This window comes from Macaca mulatta, chromosome 4 (genome assembly GCF_049350105.2).
Source record: "Macaca mulatta isolate MMU2019108-1 chromosome 4, T2T-MMU8v2.0, whole genome shotgun sequence".
NCBI classification, from domain to species: domain Eukaryota; kingdom Metazoa; phylum Chordata; class Mammalia; order Primates; family Cercopithecidae; genus Macaca; species Macaca mulatta.
The window spans coordinates 27,599,295-27,622,967 of record NC_133409.1 but is presented as its reverse complement, the minus strand read 5'-3'; the positions used below and the strand labels follow the sequence as shown (position 1 = coordinate 27,622,967).

The window sequence follows — 23,673 nt, the reverse complement described above, 5'->3', positions numbered from 1 at the left end:
TACCTGTAATCTGGCTTGTTATTAGATTTCAAGGCCTTTTGGGAAAAGTCAGAAAAGTAGGGCTTATTTCAGCATTTTAAGATTTAATATTATACCTGCCTCCAGAAGCTCTATGATAGAGGTATTTATTCTCATTTTAAAATGTAAACAAATATAATAAACTAATGTAATACACTAATGTAATTGCATGACTCGTAAGCCCTCTTTACACATACATGCACATACACATACACACCCACTGATTTTACGATTTTATGATTTTAAGAATTTTAAGAATCGTGTTTTCTTCTTCTGAGATGTATTAGCTCAATGCACAAAATTTAATCTAGATGTAAATTATTTTGTGACCATTAAAATATAATCATACTTGAGAGGACTACCTAATTATTTCCCATCTTCCATGGTTTTATTCCTGTAGCTATCACACTGGACCTCAGTTCCCCCTTAATTTATTAAAAAAAAAAATTAAAGCCTACAGTTAATCATGCTTACTCCCATAACCCCATGGGGATGAGAACACTTTCCACAGCATAACCGATAAGAGTACTTAGAAGAAAGCAGGGACTGCAGGAAGGGAGTCCGGGAGGTACAGGAAGGCATCCAGCTCCATTCATATTGCCTGTAGATGCTTCTGTTGCTGCTTCTTCAATTACATTAAAACTGTCTTGGCTGCAGACCACATTGTCTTAAAGCATCTCCATTTTCTTGGCCCTCTTTCCAATCTGAGAAATCCTGCTTCTAATAGATCCAGGATTCTAGGTGAGAGTACTTCTTCCCGTTCAGGAAATTATGCAAATTTGGATTGTTTCATTTTCATCTAAATGTCTCTGAACTCTCTTCTCCAACCAAGCACCCAACTCTTGGGCAATATCACATTTTTCCAACTAGGAGTGACTGAAGGACACAAATCCTCTCTCCTCTGGGCATATGATACTGCTATTTGCCGTTTGACAGCTAGAATAAAAAGTGTATCTCACTTCAGTAAAAAGTAGAATATCCATTTGATTTCTCAAAAGCAGCTGCAATTTTTTTTTTTTTTTTTTTTTTTTTTTTTTTTTTTTTTTAATGGAGTCTTGCTCTGTCTCCAGGTTGGAGTGTAATGGTGCCATCTTGGTCACTGCAACCTCTGCCTCCTGAGTTCAGGCAATTCTCCTGACTCAGCCTCCTGAGTAGCTGGGACTACAAGTGTGCACCACCACAGCCAACTAAGTTTTGTATTTTTAGAGAGACAGGGTTTCACCATGTTGGCCAGAATGGTCTTTATCTCTTGACCTTGTGATCTGCCCACCTCAGCCTCCCAAAGTGCTGGGATTACAGACTTGAGCCACCAAGCTTGACCAAAATCAGTTGTACTTCTAATAAAAATAAAAAATAATAACCACCTTTGATTTTATGGGGATGTTCAAGTGCTTAATCTAGATTCTTTTCATGTAATGCTACTACCTGGTAATGACTTTTTAAAAGTAATATAACATATGAAAATGTCTGAAACCAACAGGATTTAGAGGAACATGGACTAATGGGGGAAGTTTTAAAACAGGAAAACCAGAGCCCTGGCCTAATATGTGATTTTTGTATATGTAAATCACTTATTCTTGGGCCTTAGATCCCTATATCTACAAATAGAATATGCTTAACTATTATTTAAAATAAGCATATGGAATCATGATTAATAATGCTTATCAAAAGATGTATAGTTTATTTTTGATGTTGAGAAAAGAATAATTTTGTTTTTTCTAACTCAATTAACATTTTGCATTGAAGAAATGGAAAACCACTGAATTTACTGTTAAGTCATTCAGAGCTGGCTGAGTCTCAACACTTAAAACACAATTTTCAAACTGCATTCTTTCTCATTTTCAATGGACATCGATGAAAATTTAGTCTTGATTAAGCCTGATTCACGCTCATTTAGCATTAAAAAATATTAGACAAGAAATAACTCATTTCTGAGAAATATTGCGACAATTTTTTCAAAAGTGTTTGCTGTACCTCAGCTCTAAATTTGAAGAGAAGCAATGTTTCCTCTCCCAAGCCTCTCTCTACATACATATAACATCATATATGATTCAGTAAGAAACATTTATTTTTCGAGAATATTTTACATTATATATATATAACTTCTACAACAATTACTCTACAGTATTCTTTAAAAGTTAGACACAAGTTTGTCATACAACCCATCGATTTCACTGCTAAGCATCTACCCAAGAGAAATGAAAATGGGTACTCACAAACACTTGAATGCAAATGCTCTCAGCAGCGTGACTCATAATATTCCCATATTGGAAACAACCCAAATGTCCATCCACTAGTAAATTGACAAAATGTGGTATATCCATACGATGGAAAACTATTCAGCAATAAGAAGAAATGAAATACTGATACATGCCACAACATAGTTGAACCCCAAAAACATTATGCTAAGTAAGAGAAGCCATAAACAAAAGAGCATATAGTATATCATTCCATTTATATAAAATGTTCAGAAAAGGCAAATCTATAGAGACTTAAAGTAGACTAATGGTTGCCTGGGTATGGGAGTGGGAACAAAGACATAATGGATGTAAGGAATCTTACCAAGTGAGTAAACTGTTCTAAAACCAGATATGGTAATGGTTTTATAATTTTGGAATGTTCTAAAACCAGATATGGTAATTGTTTTACAACTTTTAGAAAATTTACAAATTTTCTAAAACTCACTGAAATATAATTTCTAAATATTATTCACCCTTAAAGGGTGAACTTTATAATATGTAAATTATATCTCAATAAAGTTGTAAAAAAATGCTATAATGCAAACTGCATAAGAATTTAAATAATTGTAAGCACTGTGAGGAAAATTAAATTGATCCATCATTGATCTAAACAATATGTTTACAATCGACTAAAGAGGAGGAAAAACTCTTTAACAAAAATGAAATTTGACACATTTAAAAATATTCTGCATAATGTGGTCCATTAGTCTTTGATATTTTATTGAAGAAAGTTGTGGTAAAGATATGATTGAAAAGTCCATTACTAAAAACATTTTCCAAAATATTTCCTTTCCAAAACTATACTTTCCTTCAAAATCGAATCCTTTTAACCTCCAGAACTTCTTTTTAGCAAATGATCTCTTGAGATGATGACACTAGGGGGGCACTGACCAGCACCTGGCACACTAACAGGATACAAGGTTTATAAACTGCTGGTTTAACCAACCTTGATCCATAACCTACCCCATTTTCTGTGAGCATTATGCTCATCAGTTCTCATTTTAATAATCCAAATGCTGAGCTTTCTAAATATTAAATCCCAGGAGGATTTTTCTTTTTTGAATGTGTGGCAATGTCAGTAAGAAGGAAGGCATCTTGTGAAGAGATAAAGTGGACGGATGAATTTTGAAATCTATCTGTACATGAAGAGAAATGAAATACTAGCAGTACTTCTAATCAAATACCTTTCAGTATGCAAACCATTGACAAAAGAGTTTTGTTTTGTAATTTTTTTTCTAGGTGAACGTTTAAGTGGTCATCCGCCTCAAATCTCCACTTTGCAGTCCTGCCCAGACTCCAACTAATAACACTACCACCCGCAGGGTGTTTTGTTGTTTGTTGTTTGTTTTAGTGTCTCCCACATGCCTAGCTCACGCATGCACTTTTCTCAAGGATCTGAGTTCCCTTGGCTGCGTTCCCCAGGGGAGCTCTACCAAGACCGGTCTGACCTGGCCCTCTGAGCTCCCTCTGAAGGGACCTGCTGCAAGGCAGGGTCATTTGCCTCCGGAAGGCACCTTCAGGAATTTCCCCAAGGGGCTGAGCAGCACTAGCATCAGCACCAGCCGGGACCCAGGCTCTCCGCTCCCTCAGCCCCGCGACTACCTGGCACTCGTGTCCCTCTCCGCGGCCTGCCGGGGTCCTAGCAGCAGGGAAAATCCAATAGCTACGGGGAACTCTTGAGTTTACTCGGTTTACCCACCTCCATATTTTATCCAAAGAATGGACGTAGGCCAGTGAGGTGAGGTGACTTGGCTAAAGACACACAGCCGGACGTTGGCCGAGCGGGTTAGAACTCGGGTGTCTGCTAACCCCGCGGCCGCTCGCAACTACCTGGGGCTTGGGAAGCACCGCCCAGGGAAAAGACTTGGCATTGCTGGGGCGAGAGGCGAAAGGCTCAGCGACTTGTGACAGGAGGTCATCAATGACCTCCTGCAGGGCAGAGTGGGCAAAAGGCAGGTGACAGACCTCCCACGTCAAGCCTGTTGACGTGAGCGTCCTTTCCACTCTCTGAGTACCCTGGCTTGTGAGTTAAACGATGGGGTCGGGTCGCCCAAGCAAAAGAGGCATCTGCTTTGAACTCCCCCCATACTTGTGCCGGCAGGGCAGAAAATGGGAAAGTTGCACTTACCACATCTTCCCTGGGTCAGCCTCCCCCGACTCCCCAAGTCCCTCCCCTCCCTCCTCGCACAGCGACACCCACTCACGCGCCAGCTCCACCAGGTACGTACCAGCCGAGAGCGCAGCTGCCCGCCCTGCCGTTGCCCTGGCCCTCGCGTTCGCCCAGCGCTCTGCGGCCCGGAGCTGCGACTCGGAGCTGCGACTCGGGTTCTAGCTCTCTGCAGCCTCTACGGTCCCGGGGATGCAGTCGCGTCTGAGCTACTGGGCTGGGGCGCAGCCAGGCGGTGGCAGCTACTAGGGGGCGGAGGGAGCGGCCGCCGCGTCCCGCCCCCAGGCTACGAGCGCGGCTCCCCAGGCGGTGTCCGGCTCTCCGTGCAAACTCGGCCACCGCGGCACTCCCCGGGGCACGTGCCACGGTGGCTCTTTTCTGCTGGCAGCCTGGGGCGAGCTCTTTTTTCTACTTGCGCGTTAACCACCAACTAATTATCGGTGATCGTCACACAACCCGCGTCCTCATCGCTCGCCACTCCTAGTTCCCTTGGGCGATCGTGAGGTTCTGCTAAGATTTCTGTGACGTGAATGCGGGAATTTCAATTCCCTTCCTGCTTTCTGACGTCGCATCATGTTTTCTGTCCCGCCGGTTGTACGCGCCCCGAGCAGGGTTTGTGCTCCAGGTGCCTTCAAGATTGCCCTTTGATCTAATGTTGGCTGTACGGAGAAGGCAGGAAGGTACACAGGCTTCTTATCTACGCCCCGAATCTGGGTCTTCGAGTTTTTTAACAGATTGGGAAGCAATATGCTATGGAAACAACTTTTTGTGCAATAAAAGCAGAAAATAATGTATATCAAATTTCACTTTCAGGTTCTCACTAAGAAAAATAAAGTCGTTACTACTAAGGTCTCCTTGTGCTTTTTAAAAGCCATATTACATGGACGACAATGCTGCTGATAAAATTAATTCCTCCGCTTCTTGAGAAAGTGGTTTCTCACTGAAGTCTTAAAATCTCCTCTGGTTTCTCGAAACCCTTAATTAGTACTCAAAGTCTTCTCTAATCTCTAGTCTTTACTAATTTGTTCATTCATACTATGCTCTGACTTGCCACCCAAAGCCTATGACATCTGCCAATGACCACTTCCAAATTCCCTTTTTAGGCAAAAGCCTAAATATGGAAACATGAAAATAAAATCAGACAAATATTTTATTCAGTGTGTGCTAATGGTAGTACAATTAAGCTCTTTATTCAATATTCATACCTCCACAATATAGTAATAATTTTCTCTATTTTCAGATAGTAAACTGAGGCTCAGCAAGGTTAGATACTTTGAACAAGTATAAATAGCTGAGAAGATTCCAAATCAGTTTTGAACTTAGGTCTTTCTGCCTTCAAGATTGATTGACTTCCTTAAATTATACTCTGTTAATAAAGCTTGTGATTTTTCTAAATTGTGATGTAGGCACATTTTGTTTTTTATTAGGTTAGTGCAAAAGTAATTGCAAAAAAGTACTTGCAAACCTGTAGTTACTTCTGCCCCAGCCTAATAAAAACACAATTACTTGTGTGGTTACACAAGCATTAATCAAAGAGATTTAGAGAGATTTATATCATTAGTGTAACTTTAAAACTTATTATTTGGCATATTTCTAAGGCCTGTTATTATTGTATTATATAATAACATATACTTTCATTATCTAGGGCAAATTATTCTAATGTTTGTTTATTTTAGAGGTACTATGACAGAGAGTGATACTAAAATGTTTGAACTTATGAATTATGGTATCATGATTGGATTTTTATGATCTTGCGAGTGTATTTCCTATACTTGAAAAATTTGCTTTGTAAAATCTGTATTTTGGGATCAATGTGATAAAACCACTAGACCTCACTGCTAAGCTTTTAACCTACGTATGAAATCATCAGAACCACTGGAATGTATGGCCCGGGAAGGCCACATCCTCAACACCTAGAATAATACCTTCACAAAGTAGGTACTTCACAGGCAGTTTTCAAATGAATAAATATTAACCTTGTTTCCACACTTAAGACCAAATAATGACTTATAAGAACACTATTTATAGAATGCTTTTGTCTATTTAGATTTAAAATTTTTGATGGCCTCTCATTTCTACTAGGAAAGTAAGAATATGTGGAAGGTTTGCAGTAGTTGCTTTTGGGAATGCTAGACAGAACCTGACCATAAGTGCAAAGAGTTGTTTTTGAGTCCAAGAATTGGTGGTAGCAGCAATTCCACACAATCATGTGAATTGTGAATTGTGTCAAATACATGAATTTAAATGCAGAACGTTTAATGCAGCTTTGGAATTGTGCCAAGTGAAGTGATGAAAAGACAAGGAGCAAGCTTGGGTACTATTTTTAAAAGAGTGTTTTAAGGTTAACCAGACTAAATAGGAAAATAAGTGAGGACAAAGAAGGGAGAAGAAGGAGGAGTCCAAGTACAAATCCACATCAAATGAGAGAGATAGGAAGATAAGTTGTAGTCAGGAAGTGGGATTGTTTTCTTTGAAGTTTTAGAAGTACAAAGATAGGTAGTTTATGGAGGAGCTAAGAGTGGGGTTGGCTAACATAGAGTGAAGATCAAGACATTAGGGACTAAGATATTGAAGAAACTATATAGACATTGAAGCCTCCAATAGTAATACTGGAATAAAAAAGGAGTGAATCTGATAACAAATACTTCCATGAATGCAGTGGACTGATCCAGAACTGAGAGGATGACTATGCAGAGTTGGGGCAGAAGGTGCATATCCAGGGAGAAAAAGCCTAAGTAGATCAAGGACTGGTAAAAGAGACAACTAAGACTTCAGAAGCAATACTGGGGCGCTACAAGGATCCCAACATTGCCCCTGTGACCCTAGAATGTGAAATAATGAACAGTCTACATCAAAGGGACATCTAGGAGAAATTGTTCTTAGAAGAAAGCTTATTTCCTACTTAATGCCAGAAAATGGAGAAAGCATGGTGTGAATAGTTTATGAGGGTGGTGGTATTTTTCAATATTAAACGAGGATTCTACAAGGTCAGAGTAGTTAAGAGGTGGGAGGTAGGGCTGGCTTCATGAGTCTACTACCTGTTCAGTTGAGCAGGGATCTACGTGTTGTTTGTTTTTGAGACAGGGTCTGACTCTTGTCGCCCAGGCTGGAGTGCAGGGCCCAATCTCTGCTCACTCCAGACTCATCCCCCAGGATCAAGCAATCTTCCCACCTTAGCCTCCAGAGTAGCTGGGACTATGGGCACACATCACCATACCTGGCTAACTTTTGTGTTTTTTTGTAGAGAGGGAGTTTTTCTATGTTGGCCAGGCTGGCCTCGAACTCCTGGGCTCAAGCGATCCACCTGCCTTGGCCTTCCACAGTGTTTGGATTACAGACATAAGCCACAAGCCTTGCTCAAGATCTACTTTTAAGAAGGCCCCATGCAATGTTTAATACTCTCCTGTCCCTGCCTTGAAATATATATATATATATATATATATATATATATATATATATATATATATATATATATATTTTTTTTTTTTTTTTTTTTTTTTTTTACCAAGGGGACTTGCATTTTCATCTTTCATTGAACCAGGCAAATTATGTAACCAATGCTGTGTGGAAGAAAGGAGAAATTCTCACATGGGTGAAACAAGAATCAGTATTTACCTTCTGAGGATTAAAGTTTGGGAAAGACTAAACGCTGAAGTTTGTATTTTGAGGGGAGACCAAGAGTTGCAGGGAGAAGGATGTGGCTGCAAGGTTTCAAGTGAGATCTAGTTTTCATGTCTCTTCAGGGCCCGGCTGGCTGACACTTGGGCAGAAGAAGTGGACAGTAGTTACCATCAGCCCAGGCCATGTTTTCATTTGGTAGTAGATTAGTTTTTTTAGGGTTGCCATTAAAAATTACTACAAATTTGCTGACCTATGCCAGAAGGAATTTATTCTCTTACAGTTCTGGAAGCCAGAAGTCTGAAGTCAAAGTGTTGGCAGGGTAACACTTCCTGTGAAGACTCACGGGAGAATCCTCTTTTGTCTCTTCTAGCTTTTTGTTTTTTTAAACAGAGTCTCACTCTGTTGCCCAGGCTGGAGTGCAATGGCGCGATCTCAGGTCACTGCAACCTCTGCCTCCTGGGTTCAAGCGATTCCCCTTCCTCAGCCTCCTGAGTAGCAGGGATTACAGGCACGTGCCACCACACTCAGCTAATTTTTGTATTAGAGACGGGATTTCACCATGTTGGCCAGACTGGTCTTGGACTCCTGACCTCAGGTGATCCGCCTGCCTCAGCCTCCCAAAATGCTGGGATTATGGGTGTGGGCCACCATGCCCAGCCCTCTTCGAGCTTTTAATGGCCACAGGTAATCCTTGATTGTCTTTGGCTTATAGCTACATAACTCCAATCTCTGCATCCATCTTCACATCGTCCCTGTGTTTCTTCTCTACTGTCGGCATTGGTATTCTCCTGCTCTTATAAGGACACTGTCACTGGATTTGGGGTCCACCCAATTCATCCAGGATGATCTCCTCTGGAAATCCTTACCTTAATTAATCTTTGAAGATCTTTTTTCCAAAGAAAGTCACATTCACAGGTACCAGAGGTTAGGTCATGGACAGGTCTTTTTAGAGACCACCATTCAGTCCACTGTAGCCAAGTCTATGGAGGCCAGAGGAATAGCAAGACTCGATGACACTGGCATGATAGCTCTTCATGTCTATTTGGCAAACATAACTACAATAATATGAACCTTATCGATGTTTCTAAAGCTTTCAAACTATGACATTTAACACATATGAAAATCAGAAGATTAGAGATGCCCAGAGTCTTTACACCCCTGAGAGTAGCTATCTGTCTTGGGTACAAAAAGCACTGAGAAGTCATGTACCTGGGACAGTGAGAAGTGTGGTTACAAAGAACTGAGGAAGTTGGATTCTCCACTCCTCCTCTTGGAAAAAAAGAAAAAAAAAAGAAATGTTCAAAAGTTTTCAATATACTTTTATGTGAATTGCTTCTGTGCACAAATTCATAAAATCTAAGATTGGGTTAGATCTAAGATTAGTTGCTCATCATAATTAAAACACGAATTCACAACTTCTAACATGGGAAATCCTGATGTCTCTCATGCCTTCTCTTATTAAATTGGAAAATATACATTTTATCGGAACTCCGGTAAGGAGCATCATTATGACATTTATATTATTCATAATAGGTATTATTTATTATGATCCCAAATTACTGAGTAACTAGATAAATATAATGAATGTTAAGTTGTCTTATAAAATGAATTAGGTCTTTTTAATTTAGATAAACTCTAATTTAACCATAACTTCTGCATCACTGTTCAGAGTTGGGGTGGATGGAGTCTTTAAAAGGGAAGCTTTTGAGATGTTCCTGGTGAATTGGATTTAAAAGTTAGTCTCTTTTAAAAGTTTGCGTAGGAACCAAAAATGTAAACTTAATCCTATTTTTTGTTGTTGTTGTTGTTGAGACACAGTCTTGCTCTGTCACCCAGGCTGGAGTGCCCTGGTGTGATCTCAGCTCACTGAAACCTCTGCTTCCTGGGTTTAAGTAATTCTCCTGCCTCAGCCTCTCAAGTAGCTGGGACTATAGGTGTGCACCACCACACCCGGCTAATTTTCTTTTTTTTGTATTTTCAGTGGAGATGGGGTTTTGCCACATTGGCCAGGCTGGTCTCTAACTCCTGGCCTCAGACGATCCTCCCACCTCAGACAATCCTCCTGCCTCGGCCTCTCAAAGTGCTGGGATTACAAGCATGTGCCACAGTGCCCAGCCAATTTAACCATATTGACACAGAATTTTTTGATAGTTTGTTTTTTGTTTTGTTTTTGTTTTTGTTTTTGTTTTTTTTTTTTTTTTGGTAAGGAATTTCCCTTACACTCTACAGGAGTTGGAAAAGCTATAAAAATTAACATTAGCTAATTAATCCAAAGTAAATAACAACAAAAGTTGTATTCCTTAAAGCATCTCAATGGTTGAAATATAATCTCTGGCATCAATATTTCTCAGAACCTCGAGGCTAAGATGCACCTTATGATTCTCATTAGCTGCAAAATTCTGAAGAAAACAAAGCTTGTCTCCTTTCTGCATCTTCCCATTCCCAACCACTGGAGCTTCTTCTATGAGTCCTAAGTGGTTTTAAAGCCACACTGATGCTATCAGTAGCTTCTTGTGCAACGCTATTTGGGTTCAGCTGTGGGAAGGTGAAGCAGAGTAATTTATATCACAGAAAAGAATCTTAGGGAGATAATAATGTCAGATAATAATTTCCAGTGGTTTGAGTTGAAGCACCGCTATGATACCTAGGAGTAAACATCTTCCTTTACAAACCAGACTTCAGAACTAACAATTAATAGATATGCATAAGATAAATCTTTTTCCCAACGTTGTATTGATTAAAAAAAAAAAAAAAAAAAAGGAAGGGAAAAGCTTGCAAGGAAAAAAAAAAGGGAGGACTCCATGCTTTCTTAATTGATTCCAAACTACAGGTGACCCTTAAACAACACTGCGTTAAGGGCATTGAACCCTCGCCTGTTGAAAATCCTCATTTAACTTTTGACCCCCCGAGAATACAACTACTAATAACTACTGTTGTCCAGAAGCCTTATTGATAGCATAAAGAGTTGATTAACACATTTTCTTGTGTCTAGCTTACTTTATCATAAGAATACAGTATATAGTACATATGTGTACATATAGTACAAACTTGAGACCCATTGACCTTCTTGGGTTGGAAACATTTCATTCATTTTTTTGTATAATTATTCCTTCTCCCCATCTCCTTTGGGGACTCTAATTCTACATGTGCTTGGGCTGCTTGAAGTTGTCCCACAGATCATTGATGTTTTCTGGGGCCCTTTTTCTCTCTATGTTTTATTTTTCATAGTTCTGTTGCTAGGCCTTATAGCTCACTGATTTTTTTTTTTTACTCTGTCATATTTAACCTACTGTTAGTTTATACAATGCATTCATTATCTCATATATTCTATTTTTAAAATCTAGAAATTTGATGATCTGGTTTTTTTCATATCTTCTATATCTCTAATTAACAAGCTCAATCTTTCCTCAATTTTCATGAGCGTATGTGTATATGTACTATATACTGTATTCTTATGATAAAGTAAGCTAGACACAACAAAATGTTAGTAAGAACGTCATAAGGAAGAGACAATATATATACTATGTATTAAGTGGAAGTTTGTCATTATAAAGGTCTTCGTCCTCATCATCTTCATGTTGATTAGGCTGAGTAGGAGGAAGAGGAAGAGGAGGGGTTGGTCTTGACGTCTCAGGGGTGGCAGAGTTGGAAGAAACTCTACAGATAAGTGGACCCACGCAGTTCAAATCTGTGTTGGTCAAGGGTCAGTAGTACTTGAGGAAGATCCTTTTTCTTGAGTAATAAGGAAGACATTGATATAGAATTCTAGGGTGAGAGGTTATTTTCCCAACACTTTAAAGAAGTTACTTAACTGTCCCATGTACAAACTTTTTTTCTCTAACTTCTTTTGAAGTTTTTTCTTTATTAATAATTTTATTTTATTTATTTTTTTGAGACGGAGTCTCGCTCTGCCGCCCGTGCTGGAGTGCAGTGGCCGGATCTCAGCTCACTGCAAGCTCCGCCTCCCGGGTTCCCGCCATTCTCCTGCCTCAGCCTCCCGAGTAGCTGGGACTACAGGCGCCGCCACCTCGCCCGGCTAGTTTTTTTGTATTTTTTAAATAGAGACGGGGTTTCACCGTGTTAGCCAGGATGGTCTCGATCTCCTGACCTCGTGATCCGCCCGTCTCGGCCTCCCAAAGTGCTGGGATTACAGGCTTGAGCCCCTGCGCCCGGCCTTATTAATAATTTTAAATCATTTTATTTTTATATCCTTGATAAAATTTTCTTGACAAACTTGAGACCCATTGACCTTCTTGGGTTGGAAACATTTCATTCATTTTTTTGTATAATTATTCCTTCTCCCCATCTCCTTTGGGGACTCTAATTCTACATGTGCTTGGGCTGCTTGAAGTTGTCCCACAGATCATTGATGTTTTCTGGGGCCCTTTTTCTCTCTATGTTTTATTTTTCATAGTTCTGTTGCTAGGCCTTATAGCTCACTGATTCTTTTTTTACTCTGTCATATTTAACCTACTGTTAGTTTATACAATGCATTCATTATCTCATATATTCTATTTTTAAACTCTAGAAATTTGAATGATCTGGTTTTTTTCGTATCTTCTATATCTCTAATTAACAAACTCAATCTTTCCTCAATTTTCATAAGCATATGAGATATAGTTACTATAACTTTCATAATGTCCTCATATATTAATTTTATTATCTGTGTCAATTTGGAATTTGTTACCATTGACTGCTTTTGCTCTTCATTATAGGTCATATTTCCTGCTTCCCTGCATGCCTACTCATTTTTTATTAGAATCCAGACATCGTGATTTCATCATTTATGGTGGGTGATAAATATTTTTGTTTTTCTATCAGTATTCCTTAATGTTGGTCTTGGTCATAGTTACGTTACCTGAAATGACTATCTTTCTAAGTCTGTCTATTAAGTTTTGTGAGGCAGTGTTAGAAAGAAGTCATTCATCTAGGGCTTATTTTGCCCCCCTTCTGAGGTAATGACTTTTTGAATACTCTACTGATGTCTCTTGAATTATGAGGTTTTCCACTTTTGCTGCAAGGAACAAGAACAACTACTCCAAGCTCTTTGTGCACTTTGCTTGTTGTTCCCTGTACTCCCTCAGGTGGTTTCTTCCCAGTCTGTGATAGTTAATACTGAGTATCAACTGAATTGGATTGAAGGATACAAAGTATTTATCCTGGGTGTGTCTGCGAGGGTGTTGCCAAAAGAGATTAACAGTTGAGTCAGTGGGCTGGGAAAGGCAGACCCACCCTTAATCTGGTGGACACAATCTAATCAGCTGCCAGCAAATATAAAGCAGGCAGAAAAATGTGAAAAAGAGAGACAGGCCTAGCCTCCCAGCCTATGTCTTTCTCCCATGCTGGATGCTTCTAGTCCTTAAACACTGGACTCTAAATTCTTCAGTTATGGGACTCAGACTGGCTCTCCTTGATCCTCAGCTTGCAGACAGCTTATTGTGGGACCTTGTGATCATGTAAGTTAATACTTAATAAACTCCCCTTTATATAGAGATAGATAGATAGATAGATAGATAGATAGATAGATAGATAGATAGATAGACAGACAGACAGACAGACAGATATAGATATAGATATATCCTACTAGTTATGTCCCTCTAAGAGAACCCTAATACAGATTTTGGTACCAAGAGTGGTTCTAGAGGAACAGAGTATTAATGATGGAGTTCTTTCATTGGTTTTGAGGTTTCTAGAGTTGGTTGCTTAATATGATTAGACCCAAAAATGCTAAGAACTCTACTCCTAATAGTATAGAGAACACTGATAGTGTTTGACGGAAACTGTTTAGAGAGTTATGCAAAATAAATCCATTTGACACTCTTGATTCACAACTCATGAGAGGCAAGGAGTGAGGTGACTCTATACATAATACCTTTGACCACATGTGGAGAACCAAGGAACATAATTAAGCTGGTTGGTTGCTCCTAAGTTCAGTGAACAAAGTGATGAAAGAAAATGACTAACTAAGGGATTCTGTCTCCCAGCTTCAGAAGCAGACACTGAGACTCAAATCTGCTAAGATTGCCCTGAGTGAGTCTTATCTCCTGTAGAGGAAGAGCTGAAATTGTGGAAAAACAGACACAAGCTCTAATCATGCGAGTGGCTGACCTGCAATGAAAAATGCACGCACAGCTTCACCAGGTGTCAACTGTTAAAGTAAGGGCATTGATTGGAAAAAAATGGGACTATGCAACTTGGAATGGGGATGTGTGGGAGGACCCTGATGAAGCTGGGGACAGGGAATTTGTAAACTCTGATGAACCTTTTTTTCCAGAAGAAACAGTTTCCCCATCCCCAGTAGTGGCAACATCCCCTTCCTGACCCACGCTGCCATCAGCCTTTACACCTTTGTCTGAGGAGACAAACCCTGTGCTGCCTGAGGCAACAGTGATGGCCTCCCCTGAGGCAATTGCCAGGCAAGATAATTTTGATCCTCCTCAGAAGCCATTCCCAACACCTCTGTTTGCTTCCAGACCTATAACAAGACTAAACTACCAGTGGACCCTAGAGGTGAGGTTGAGAGTGTGACCCATGAGGAGGTGCACTACACTTGAAAAGAACTGTTTGAGTTCTTTAATTTATATAAACAGCAATCTGGAGAATAGGCATGGGAATGGATATGAAGGGTATGCGATAATGGTGGAAGGAACGTAGAATTGGATCAGGCTGAATTTATTGATTTGGGCCCACTAAGTAGGGACTCTGCATTGCACTTAAAGCTGCGTTGCAGCTCAGGGAGTTAAAAAGGTAATAATAGTTTATTTGCTTGGTTAGCTGAAATAGGGATTAAATGTTGGCCTATTGTGAGTGAGTCAGAAATGCCTGATCTCCTTTGGTTTAATGTAGAGGGGATCCAAAGGCTCAGGGAGATTGGGATGGTGGAGTGGATTAGTCACTTTAGACCTACTCATCCCAGCTGGGAGGGTCCAGAAGATATACCCTTGACCAATGCCTTGCAAAATACACTTGTGAGGGCAACACCTGCGTTTTTAAAAAGCCCTGTAATTGCTCATCTCTGTATGTCAGATCTAACAGGGGAACCACAGCCACTCAACTACAAAATTTAAATACAATGGGAATAATTGGATCCGAAGGTGGGAGGAGTCAAGTGGCAGCACTCAACCCTGAAAGGTAAGGTGGGTGTAGCTACTGTAATGGACAGCAGAAGCAAAGTGGCAATCAGAACAGTCTGACTCGTGTAGAGTTCTGGTATTAGCTAATTAATAATGGTGTTCCTAGAAGTTAAATTGATAGGAAGCCTACTGCATTCCTACTTAAATTATACAAACAGAAAATTTCTAGATGGAATCGACAAAAAACTAATTTGAATTATAGAACAGAGAATCACAGTCCCTCAATCAATTTCCAGACTTGAGCCAGTTTACAGATCCAGAACCCCTTGAGTGAAAGGGAGGCTGGGTGCCCTTGAGGAAGGACCCCACTACATTACTGACAATTTATGCAGTGAATCTTTCTCCCCTCCTTCCCCAAGGAGACCTCCAGCCTTTTACCAGGGTAACTGTGCATTGGGGAAAGGGAAATGATCAGACATTTTGGGGACTACTGGACACTGGCTCTGAGCTGATGTTGATTCCAGGGGACCCAAAACATCATTATCATCCTCCAGCCAAAGTAGGGGCTTACAGAGGTCAGTTAATTAATGGAGTTTTAGCTCAGGTCCAGCTTACAATGGGTCCCGTACTCATTCTGTGGTCATTTCCCCAGTGCCAGAATGCATAATTGCAGCTGGCAGAACTCCCACATTGGCTCCCCGACTGGTAGGGTGAGGGCTATTATGGTGGGAAGGCCAAATGGAAGCCATTAGAGCTGCCTTTACCTAGAAATATAGTAAACCAAAAACAATATTGCATCCCTGGAGGTATTGCAGAGATTAGTCCCACCATCGAGGACTTGAAAGATGCAGGTGTAGTGATTCCCACCACATCCCCATTCAACTTTTTCTTTTGGCCTGTGCAGAAGACAGACGGATCTTGGAGAATGACAGTGGATTATTGTAAGCTTGACCAAGTGGTGACTCCAATTGCAGCTGCTGTGTCACATATAGTTTCATTGGTTGAGCAAATTAACACATCTCCTGGTACCTTGTATGCAGCCATTGACTTGGCAAATGCCTTTATCTCCATTCCTGTCCATAAGGTCCACCAGCAGCAATTTGCCTTCAGTTGGCAAGGCCAGCAACATATCTTTACTGTCCCAACTTAGGGGTATATCAACTCTCTGGCTTTGTGTCATAATCTTATTTGGAGAGACCTTGATCGCTTTTTGCTTCTGCAAGATATCACACTGGGCCATTATATTGATTATAATATGCTCACTGGATCCAGTGAGCCAGAAGTAGCAAATGCATTGGACTTATTGGTGAGACATTTCCATGCTAGAGGATGGGAAATAAATCTTACTAAAATTCAGGGACATTCTACCTCAGTAAAATTTCTGGGGATCCAGTGGTGTGGGGCCTGTTGAGATATTCCTTCTAAGGTGAAGAATAAGTAGCTGCATTTGACCCCTCCTGCAACCAAGAAAGAGGCACAACACCTAATAGGCCTATCTGGATTTTGGAGGCAACACATTCTTCATTTGGGTGTATTACCCCAGTCCATTTATCAAGTCACCCAAAAGGCTGCCAGTTTTGAGTGGGATTCAGAACAGGAGAAGGCTCTGTAACAGACTCAGGCTGCTGTGCAAACTGCTCTGCCACTTGGGCCGTATGACCCGACAGATCCAATGGTCCTTGAGGTGTCAGTGGGAAATAGGGAGGCTGTGTGGAGCCTTATCAGGCTCCCATAGGTGAATCGCAGTGAAAGCCTCCAGGATTTTGGAGCAAGGCCCTGCCATCTTCTGCAGATAACTAGTCTCCTTTTGAGAGAGAGTTCTTGGCCTGTTACTGGACTTTGGTGGAAACTGAGCATTTGACTATGGGTCATGAAGTCACCACGTGACTTGAACTTCCTATCATGAACTGGGTGCTTTCTGACCTGTCTAGCCATAAAGTGGGTCATGCACAGCAGCATTCCATCATCAAATGGAAGTGATATATACATGATGGGCTTGGGCAGGTCCTGAAGGCACAAGTAAGTTACACGAGGAAGTGGCTCAAATGCCCATGATCTCCACTCCTGCCACCCTGCCTTCTCTCCCCCAGCCTGCACTGATGGCCTCATGGGGAGTTCCCTATGATCAGTTGACAGAGGAAGAGAAGACTAGAGCCTGGTTCACAGGTGGTTCTGCATGGTCCACCACCCATAAGTGGACAGCTGCAGCACTACAGCCCTTTTCTAGGACATCCCTGAAGGACAGCAGTGAAGGGAAATCTTCCCAGTGGGCAGAACGTCAAGCAGTGCACCTGGGTGTGCACTTTGCATGGAAGTGGCCAGATGTGTGTTTATATGCTGATTCATGGGCTGTAGCCAGTGGTTTGGCTTGATGTTCAGGGACTTGAAAGAAGCATGATTGGAAAATTGCTAACAAAGAAATTTGGGGAAGAGGTATGTGGATGGACCTCTCTAGGTGGTCAAAAACTATGAAGATATTTGTATCCCATGTGAGTGCTCACCAATGGGTAACCTCAGCGGAGGAGTTTAATAATCAAATGGATAGGATGACCTATTCTATGGACACCACTCAGCCTCTTTCACCAGCTATCCCTGTCATCGTCCAATATGCCCATGAACCAAGTGGCCATGGTGGCAGGGATGGAGGTTACACGTCGACTCAGCAACATGGACTTCCACTCACCAAGGCTGACCTGATTATGGCCACTGCCGAGTGCCCAATTTGCCAGCAGCAGACACCAATACTGAACCCTCACTATAGCACCATTCCTCAGGGTAATCAGCCAGCTACCTGGTGGCAGGTTGGTTATATTGCACCTCTTCCGTCATGGAAAGGGCAGAAGTTTGTCCTCAGTGGAATAGACACTTACTCCGGATATGAGTTTACCTCTTCTGCACACAATGCTTCTGCCACGACTACTATCCATGGACTTCCAGAATGCCTTATCCGCTGTCATGATATTCCACACAGCATTGCCTCTGACCAAGGCACTCACTTTATGGCTAAAGAAGTGCAGCAGTGGGCTCATGATCATGGAATTCATTGGTTTTACCATGCTTGCCATCATCCTGAAGCAGCTGCATTGATAGAACGGTGGAATGGTCTTTTGAAGACACAATTACAATGCCAACTAGGTGACAATACTTCGCTGGGGAAAAGTTCTCCAGAAGGCCATGTATGCTCTGAATCAGTGTCCAATATATGGTATTGTTTCCTCCCATAGCCAGAGTTCACAAGTTCAGGAATCAAGGGGTGGAAGTGGAAGTGGCACCACTCACCATCACCCCGAGTGATCCACTAGCAAAATTTTTGCTTCCTGTTCCCACAACACTACATTCTGCTGGCCTAGAGGCCTTAGTTCCAGAGGGAGGAATGCTGCCACCAGGAGACGCAACAACGATACCATTAAACTGGAAGTTAAGATTGCCACCTGGACACTTTGGGTTTCTCCTACCCTTAAGTCAACAGGCTAGGAAGGGAGTTTCAGTGTTGGCTGTGGTGATTGACTCGGGCTATAAATGAAATCAGTCATCTACTCCATAACCAAGGTAAAAAAATGTATGCATGGAATATAGGAGATCCATTAGGGAGACTCAGTATTACCATGCCTCGTTATTAAGGTCAATGGGAAACTACAACAGCCCAATCCAGGCGGACTATAAATGGTCCAGACCCTTCAGGAATGAAGGTTTGGGTCTCTCCATCAGGAAAAAAACCACGACCTGCTGAGATATTTGCTGAAGGTAAAGGGAACACAGAATGGATAGTAGAAGAAGGTAGTCATCAATACCAGCTACGACCGCGTGACCAGCTGCAGAAATGAGGACTGTAATTGTCATGAGTGTTTCCTTCTTCTTTTGTTAAAAACATGTTTGTGCAAGTATATACTTGTAGTAAGAAAACATCTTGGCTGGGCGCAGTGACTCACGCCTGTAATCCCAGCACTTTGGGAGGCCAAGGCGGGCAGATCACAAGGTCAAGAGATCGAGACCATCCTGGCCAACATGGTGAAACCCCATCTCTACTAAAAATACAAAAATTAGCTGGGCCTGGTGGCACATGCCTGTAATCCCAGCTACTCGGGAGGCTGAGGCATAAGAATCACTTGAACCCAGGAAGTGGAGGTTGCAGTGAGCAGAGATCACATCACTGCACTCCAGCCTGGCGACAGAGCAAGACTCCAACAAAACAAACAAACAAACAAAAGTCTTCATTTTATTTCCTTTCTCTTTTATCATGTAACATAAGATTTATTGACTTCACATCAGCATTTAAGTATTGTTAACTTTATGTAATAGCATTTGGGTTGGGGATTCGTGCATTTCTGGTTATACAAAGGATAGTTGTATTATATTAGTCATAATTATGACCTCATTGTTGTCTTTATTTGAAGATTATGTACAATCTCAGGAGATTTGTATGGGTTCAAGTTGGCAACGGGTGGACTTGTGATGGTTAATACTGAGTGTCAACTTGATTGGATTGAAGGATACAAAGTATTGAACCTGGGTGTGTCTGTGAGGGTGCTGCCAAAAGAGATTAACATTTGAGTCAGTGGCTTGGGGAGGAAGATCCATTCGGAGGACACAGTTCTGAGATAACCAGCCTATTCTCAACTCCGTTCCTGACAACTTTTGTGTCCTTAACATTTTATGTCTAAATTTTCAGATAAAACTGTAATTAATATTATCATTACTCTATAAAATTAAGTAGGGCTTTTACATTAGATTTGAATGAAATCAGTCTTAACTAGGATTGTATTGAAATCTCATCTATATTGCCTTTGAAAAGCTTTAACAATCATGAATATTATGTTTACAAATTATTCATTATCAACAAGGGATCAGCTTTTGAGTCATGCTCTAGAATTTATGTGATAAAGTCGTTTTCAAAAGCAATGCTGAGGCTACATCTCAAGGAGAGGGAAAAATAAAAAAAAAATTATCAGTTCTGAGTGATAATCTTCTCAGCTTTTACATTAGCTTAATGACTTAATGGTTCCTTATTAATGAATGTCTCCATTTCCTCACTAAATATTTCTACAATATTTATCTAAAAACAGTCTATATAAATTTGTTTCAAGAAAAATAAAAAGCATACAAACTTGCTGCAGCCAACTTTTTCTACCCCTGCCCTTGGATTGTATTGGGTCATCTGGAGCATCCAAAATAAAGAAAGTTAAAAAGCACAGGTACATAAATAAATTCTCTATTTTTTCCAAAACCTATGTCCACAAATCTGTAGACACAGTTGGCCTGATGTATCAGATTTAGTTTCATTCCAGTAAACAAATTGTTTCAGTAAAGGGACAATTTATGGCTTGTTGCAGGAAGTCAGGGACCCCGAATGGAGGGACTGGCTGAAGCCGTGGCAGAAGAACATAAATTGTGAAGATTTCATGGACATTTATTAGTTCCCCAAATTAATACTTTTATAATGTCTTATGCTTGTCTTTACTGCAATCTCCAACATAAATTGTGAAAATTTCATGGACACTTATCACTTCCCCAGTCAATACCCTTGTGATTTCCCATGCCTGTCTTTACTTTAATCTCTTAATCCCATCATCTTCATAAGCTGAGGAGGATGTATGTCACCTCAGGACCCTGTGATGATTGTGTTAACTGCACAAATTGTTTGCAGAGCATGTGTGTTTGAACAATATGAAATCTGGGCACCCTGAAAAAAGAACAGGTTAACAGCGATGTTCAGGGAACAAGGGAGATAACCTTAAACTCTGACTGCCAGTGAGCCAGGCAGAACAGAGCCATATTTCTCTTCTTTCAAAAGCAAAAAGGAGAAATATCGCTGAATTCTTTTTCTCAGCAAGGAACATCCCTGAGAAAGAGAATGGCCCCTGAGGGTAGGCCTCTGAAATGGCTGCTTTGGGGGCAGCTGTATTTTACAGTCGAAGTTGAAGCGATGAAATAAGCCCTGGTCTCCTGTAGTGCTCCCAGGCTTATAAGGACAAGGATATTCCCGCCTAATAAATTTTGGTCAGACAGGTTGTCTGCTCTCAAACCCTATCCCCTGATAAGACGTTATCAATGACAATGCATGCCCGAAACTTCATTAGCAATTTTAATTTTGCCCTGTCCTATGGTCTTGTGATCTCGCCCTGCCTCCATTTGCTTTGTGATACTTTATTACCTTGTAAAGCATATGAACTCTGTGACCCACACCCTATTTGTATACTCCCTCCCCTTTTGAAAATCACTAATAAAAACTTGCTGGTTTTACGGCTCAGGGAGCATCATAGAACCTGCTGACATGTGATGTCTCCCCCGGACACCCAGCTTTAAAATTTCTCTCTCTTATACTCTTTCCCTTTATTTCTCAGACCAGCTGATGCTTAGGGAAATAGAAAAGAACCCACGTTGAATATCAGAGGTAGGGTTTTCCCTGATAATGGCTGAAAATAGTAGCTTCACACCACACATCTTAACCATCAATACTTTAGTCTGTGAATATTTAGGAAAGCCAGTGACCTCTAACATTTGTAAATTTAATATCAAAAATGTTAACGTTACTTGACCCCAAATATTAGAGTTATGTACATTATTGTTACATGAGACCCTGAACCAGTAGAATTGGTACTACTGGGAGCTTGTTAGAAATGTAAGATCTCAGACCCCATCTCAGAACTACCAAGTCACAATCTGCATTTCACAAGATCACTATTTGATTTGTAAACCCATTAAAGTTTGAAAAGCACTGCTGTACTTGCATCCTTAACTCAGTGGCTAATCTCTTGAGGTTTTACTCTAGATAAACCGTGCTTCTTTTACTCTAAAAAAGGCAATGGCTTTCATCTTTGCACAATAATCTTAGTGTTTAAGTTTATCTAATTTCTGTGATGACAAATGTAATTTATAGACAAAGTTTCAGGTGGGTGAGAGAAGTGATGTGGGACACCATTCAAGAAAGCAGGGATTTTTCTTTCCTGAAAACGTGTTCCTGATCTCTTGACTGTGAATGATCAGACACTGTATATGGCTAGACGATATTTAAAATGCAACTTCTTCATGATTCTTTTAAAGACTAAAATTTTTCAGAATTTACTCAAACCCTAACTTAAGATAAAACAATTTTCATTTTTCTGTTGGAAAGGTTGCATATAGTTGTTCAAAACCACAGTCATAATAATAGAAATTTAGATCCAGAAAGTATGTTAGTCAGTCCATCTATCTCCTGTTGCATTTTACAGGAAGCAATTTGCAAAATATTTAGAATTTAGAATTTATTATTTATCCTCTATGTAAATGATGCCCTGCCAGCTTCCAAAATAAATTTATTATTCTAAAAGATTATGTATCTAAAATACAATTCTTTAATTAGATTTATTTTTTAATGTATAAGGGGAATCAAATAGATGTGCCAACCACTTCAGCTGTGTTTACTGAAATTGACCACTAAGTTAGAATCTTCACTTCATTAAGTTCAGGAAAAGGAAAGTTCAGCTTTAAAAAAAAAAAAAGTTGGGGGGGGAGAGACTACACAGCAAGTTAGCATTTTCAATACCATGTGTTGAATCCCAGTTAAGGACATTAATAACCAAATAGTTCCTTTTGTTTTTTAAACTTTATATATGAACGATAAACAAACAAACAAAAAAACTAGCCAGGCATGGTGACACACACTTGTAATTCCTATAATTCTAGCTATGAGGGTGGCTGAAGTGGGAGGATTGCTTAAGCCCAGCAAGTCCAGGCTGCAATGAGCCATGATCATACCACTGCACTCCATCTTGGGCAACAGAGTGAGATTGTGTCTAAAAAAAATGAAAATAATAAATACATAAATACATACATACATAAATGCAAACCACATAGAGCTGATCAATTTGAACCAGATTTTTATCTGAAGGGTTACATTTGTACAGTAAATGAAAGATGCTTATATTTGGCTCAGTATCATACTAATGTATTGAATTAGAATACTACTACTCTACTGAATGAAGTCTAATATACCACAATAATCTCATTGGCTAAATGAATGTAAATGATAAGAGCAAAGATGTAATTTAACTCATTTAAAAAGGACAAAACAAAATAATGGGTTATTGACTTGGATTTCAACTAACACCTTGACAATTGACTTAGACGTTCAAATCTATGGGGTGTTATGTAAAGAATGGTGAATAGATATTATCCATTTTAGTAAAGGAAGAAGAGAAAATCAGTATGTCAATGCAAAAAATACTGAAAATCAATAACTTCCAGGAGCCCTTCAGTTATTCATAGGAAAGGCATATAGTTAGAAAACGTTTGTCTAATCTGGGAAAACGTGTGTGTATGTGCTGTGTGTGTGTGTTTTGAGAGATAGGAATTAGATGAAGGAGAGACCTTCATTGCTATAGAATTTTTTAATAAGGAAAAGCTGGAGCCTGCGGAATTTCCTAACTTAGAGATAACGTTCATAGATGGATAAACTACAATCTGTCCAGATGTCTGAAATCAGGGTTTTTTTTTTTTTTTCTTTTTTCTTTTTTTTTTTTTTTTGGCAAAACTCGTGAAAGATACTCCATGATAGGCAAGGGGCAGTTCTAAAAGA

The 23,673-nt window shown here is 40.2% G+C and overlaps 1 protein-coding gene across 25 annotated transcripts in view; it reads right to left on the bottom strand.

Annotated features, from left to right (window-relative positions):
* PKIB (cAMP-dependent protein kinase inhibitor beta) overlaps positions 1–23,673 on the bottom strand; it is a 246,094-nt gene that overhangs the window by 111,675 nt on the left and 110,746 nt on the right. For 3 of the 25 annotated variants that reach the window (XM_015137324.3, XM_077998930.1, XM_077998927.1), the window contains exon 1: positions 4,487–4,952. The exons of 10 other annotated variants lie outside the window; for them this stretch is intronic. Coding sequence is in view for 6 of the 15 variants with exons in the window: in XM_077998912.1 (XP_077855038.1) it covers positions 2,235–2,342 (108 nt within the window). In the remaining 9 variants the exon portion in view is untranslated. Of the gene's footprint in view, positions 1–2,234; positions 2,354–3,957; positions 4,263–4,386; positions 4,433–4,486; positions 4,955–23,673 lie in introns of those variants that run through there. 12 more of the 25 variants (XM_077998926.1, XM_077998912.1, XM_077998913.1 and 9 more) reach the window with 9 other exon arrangements.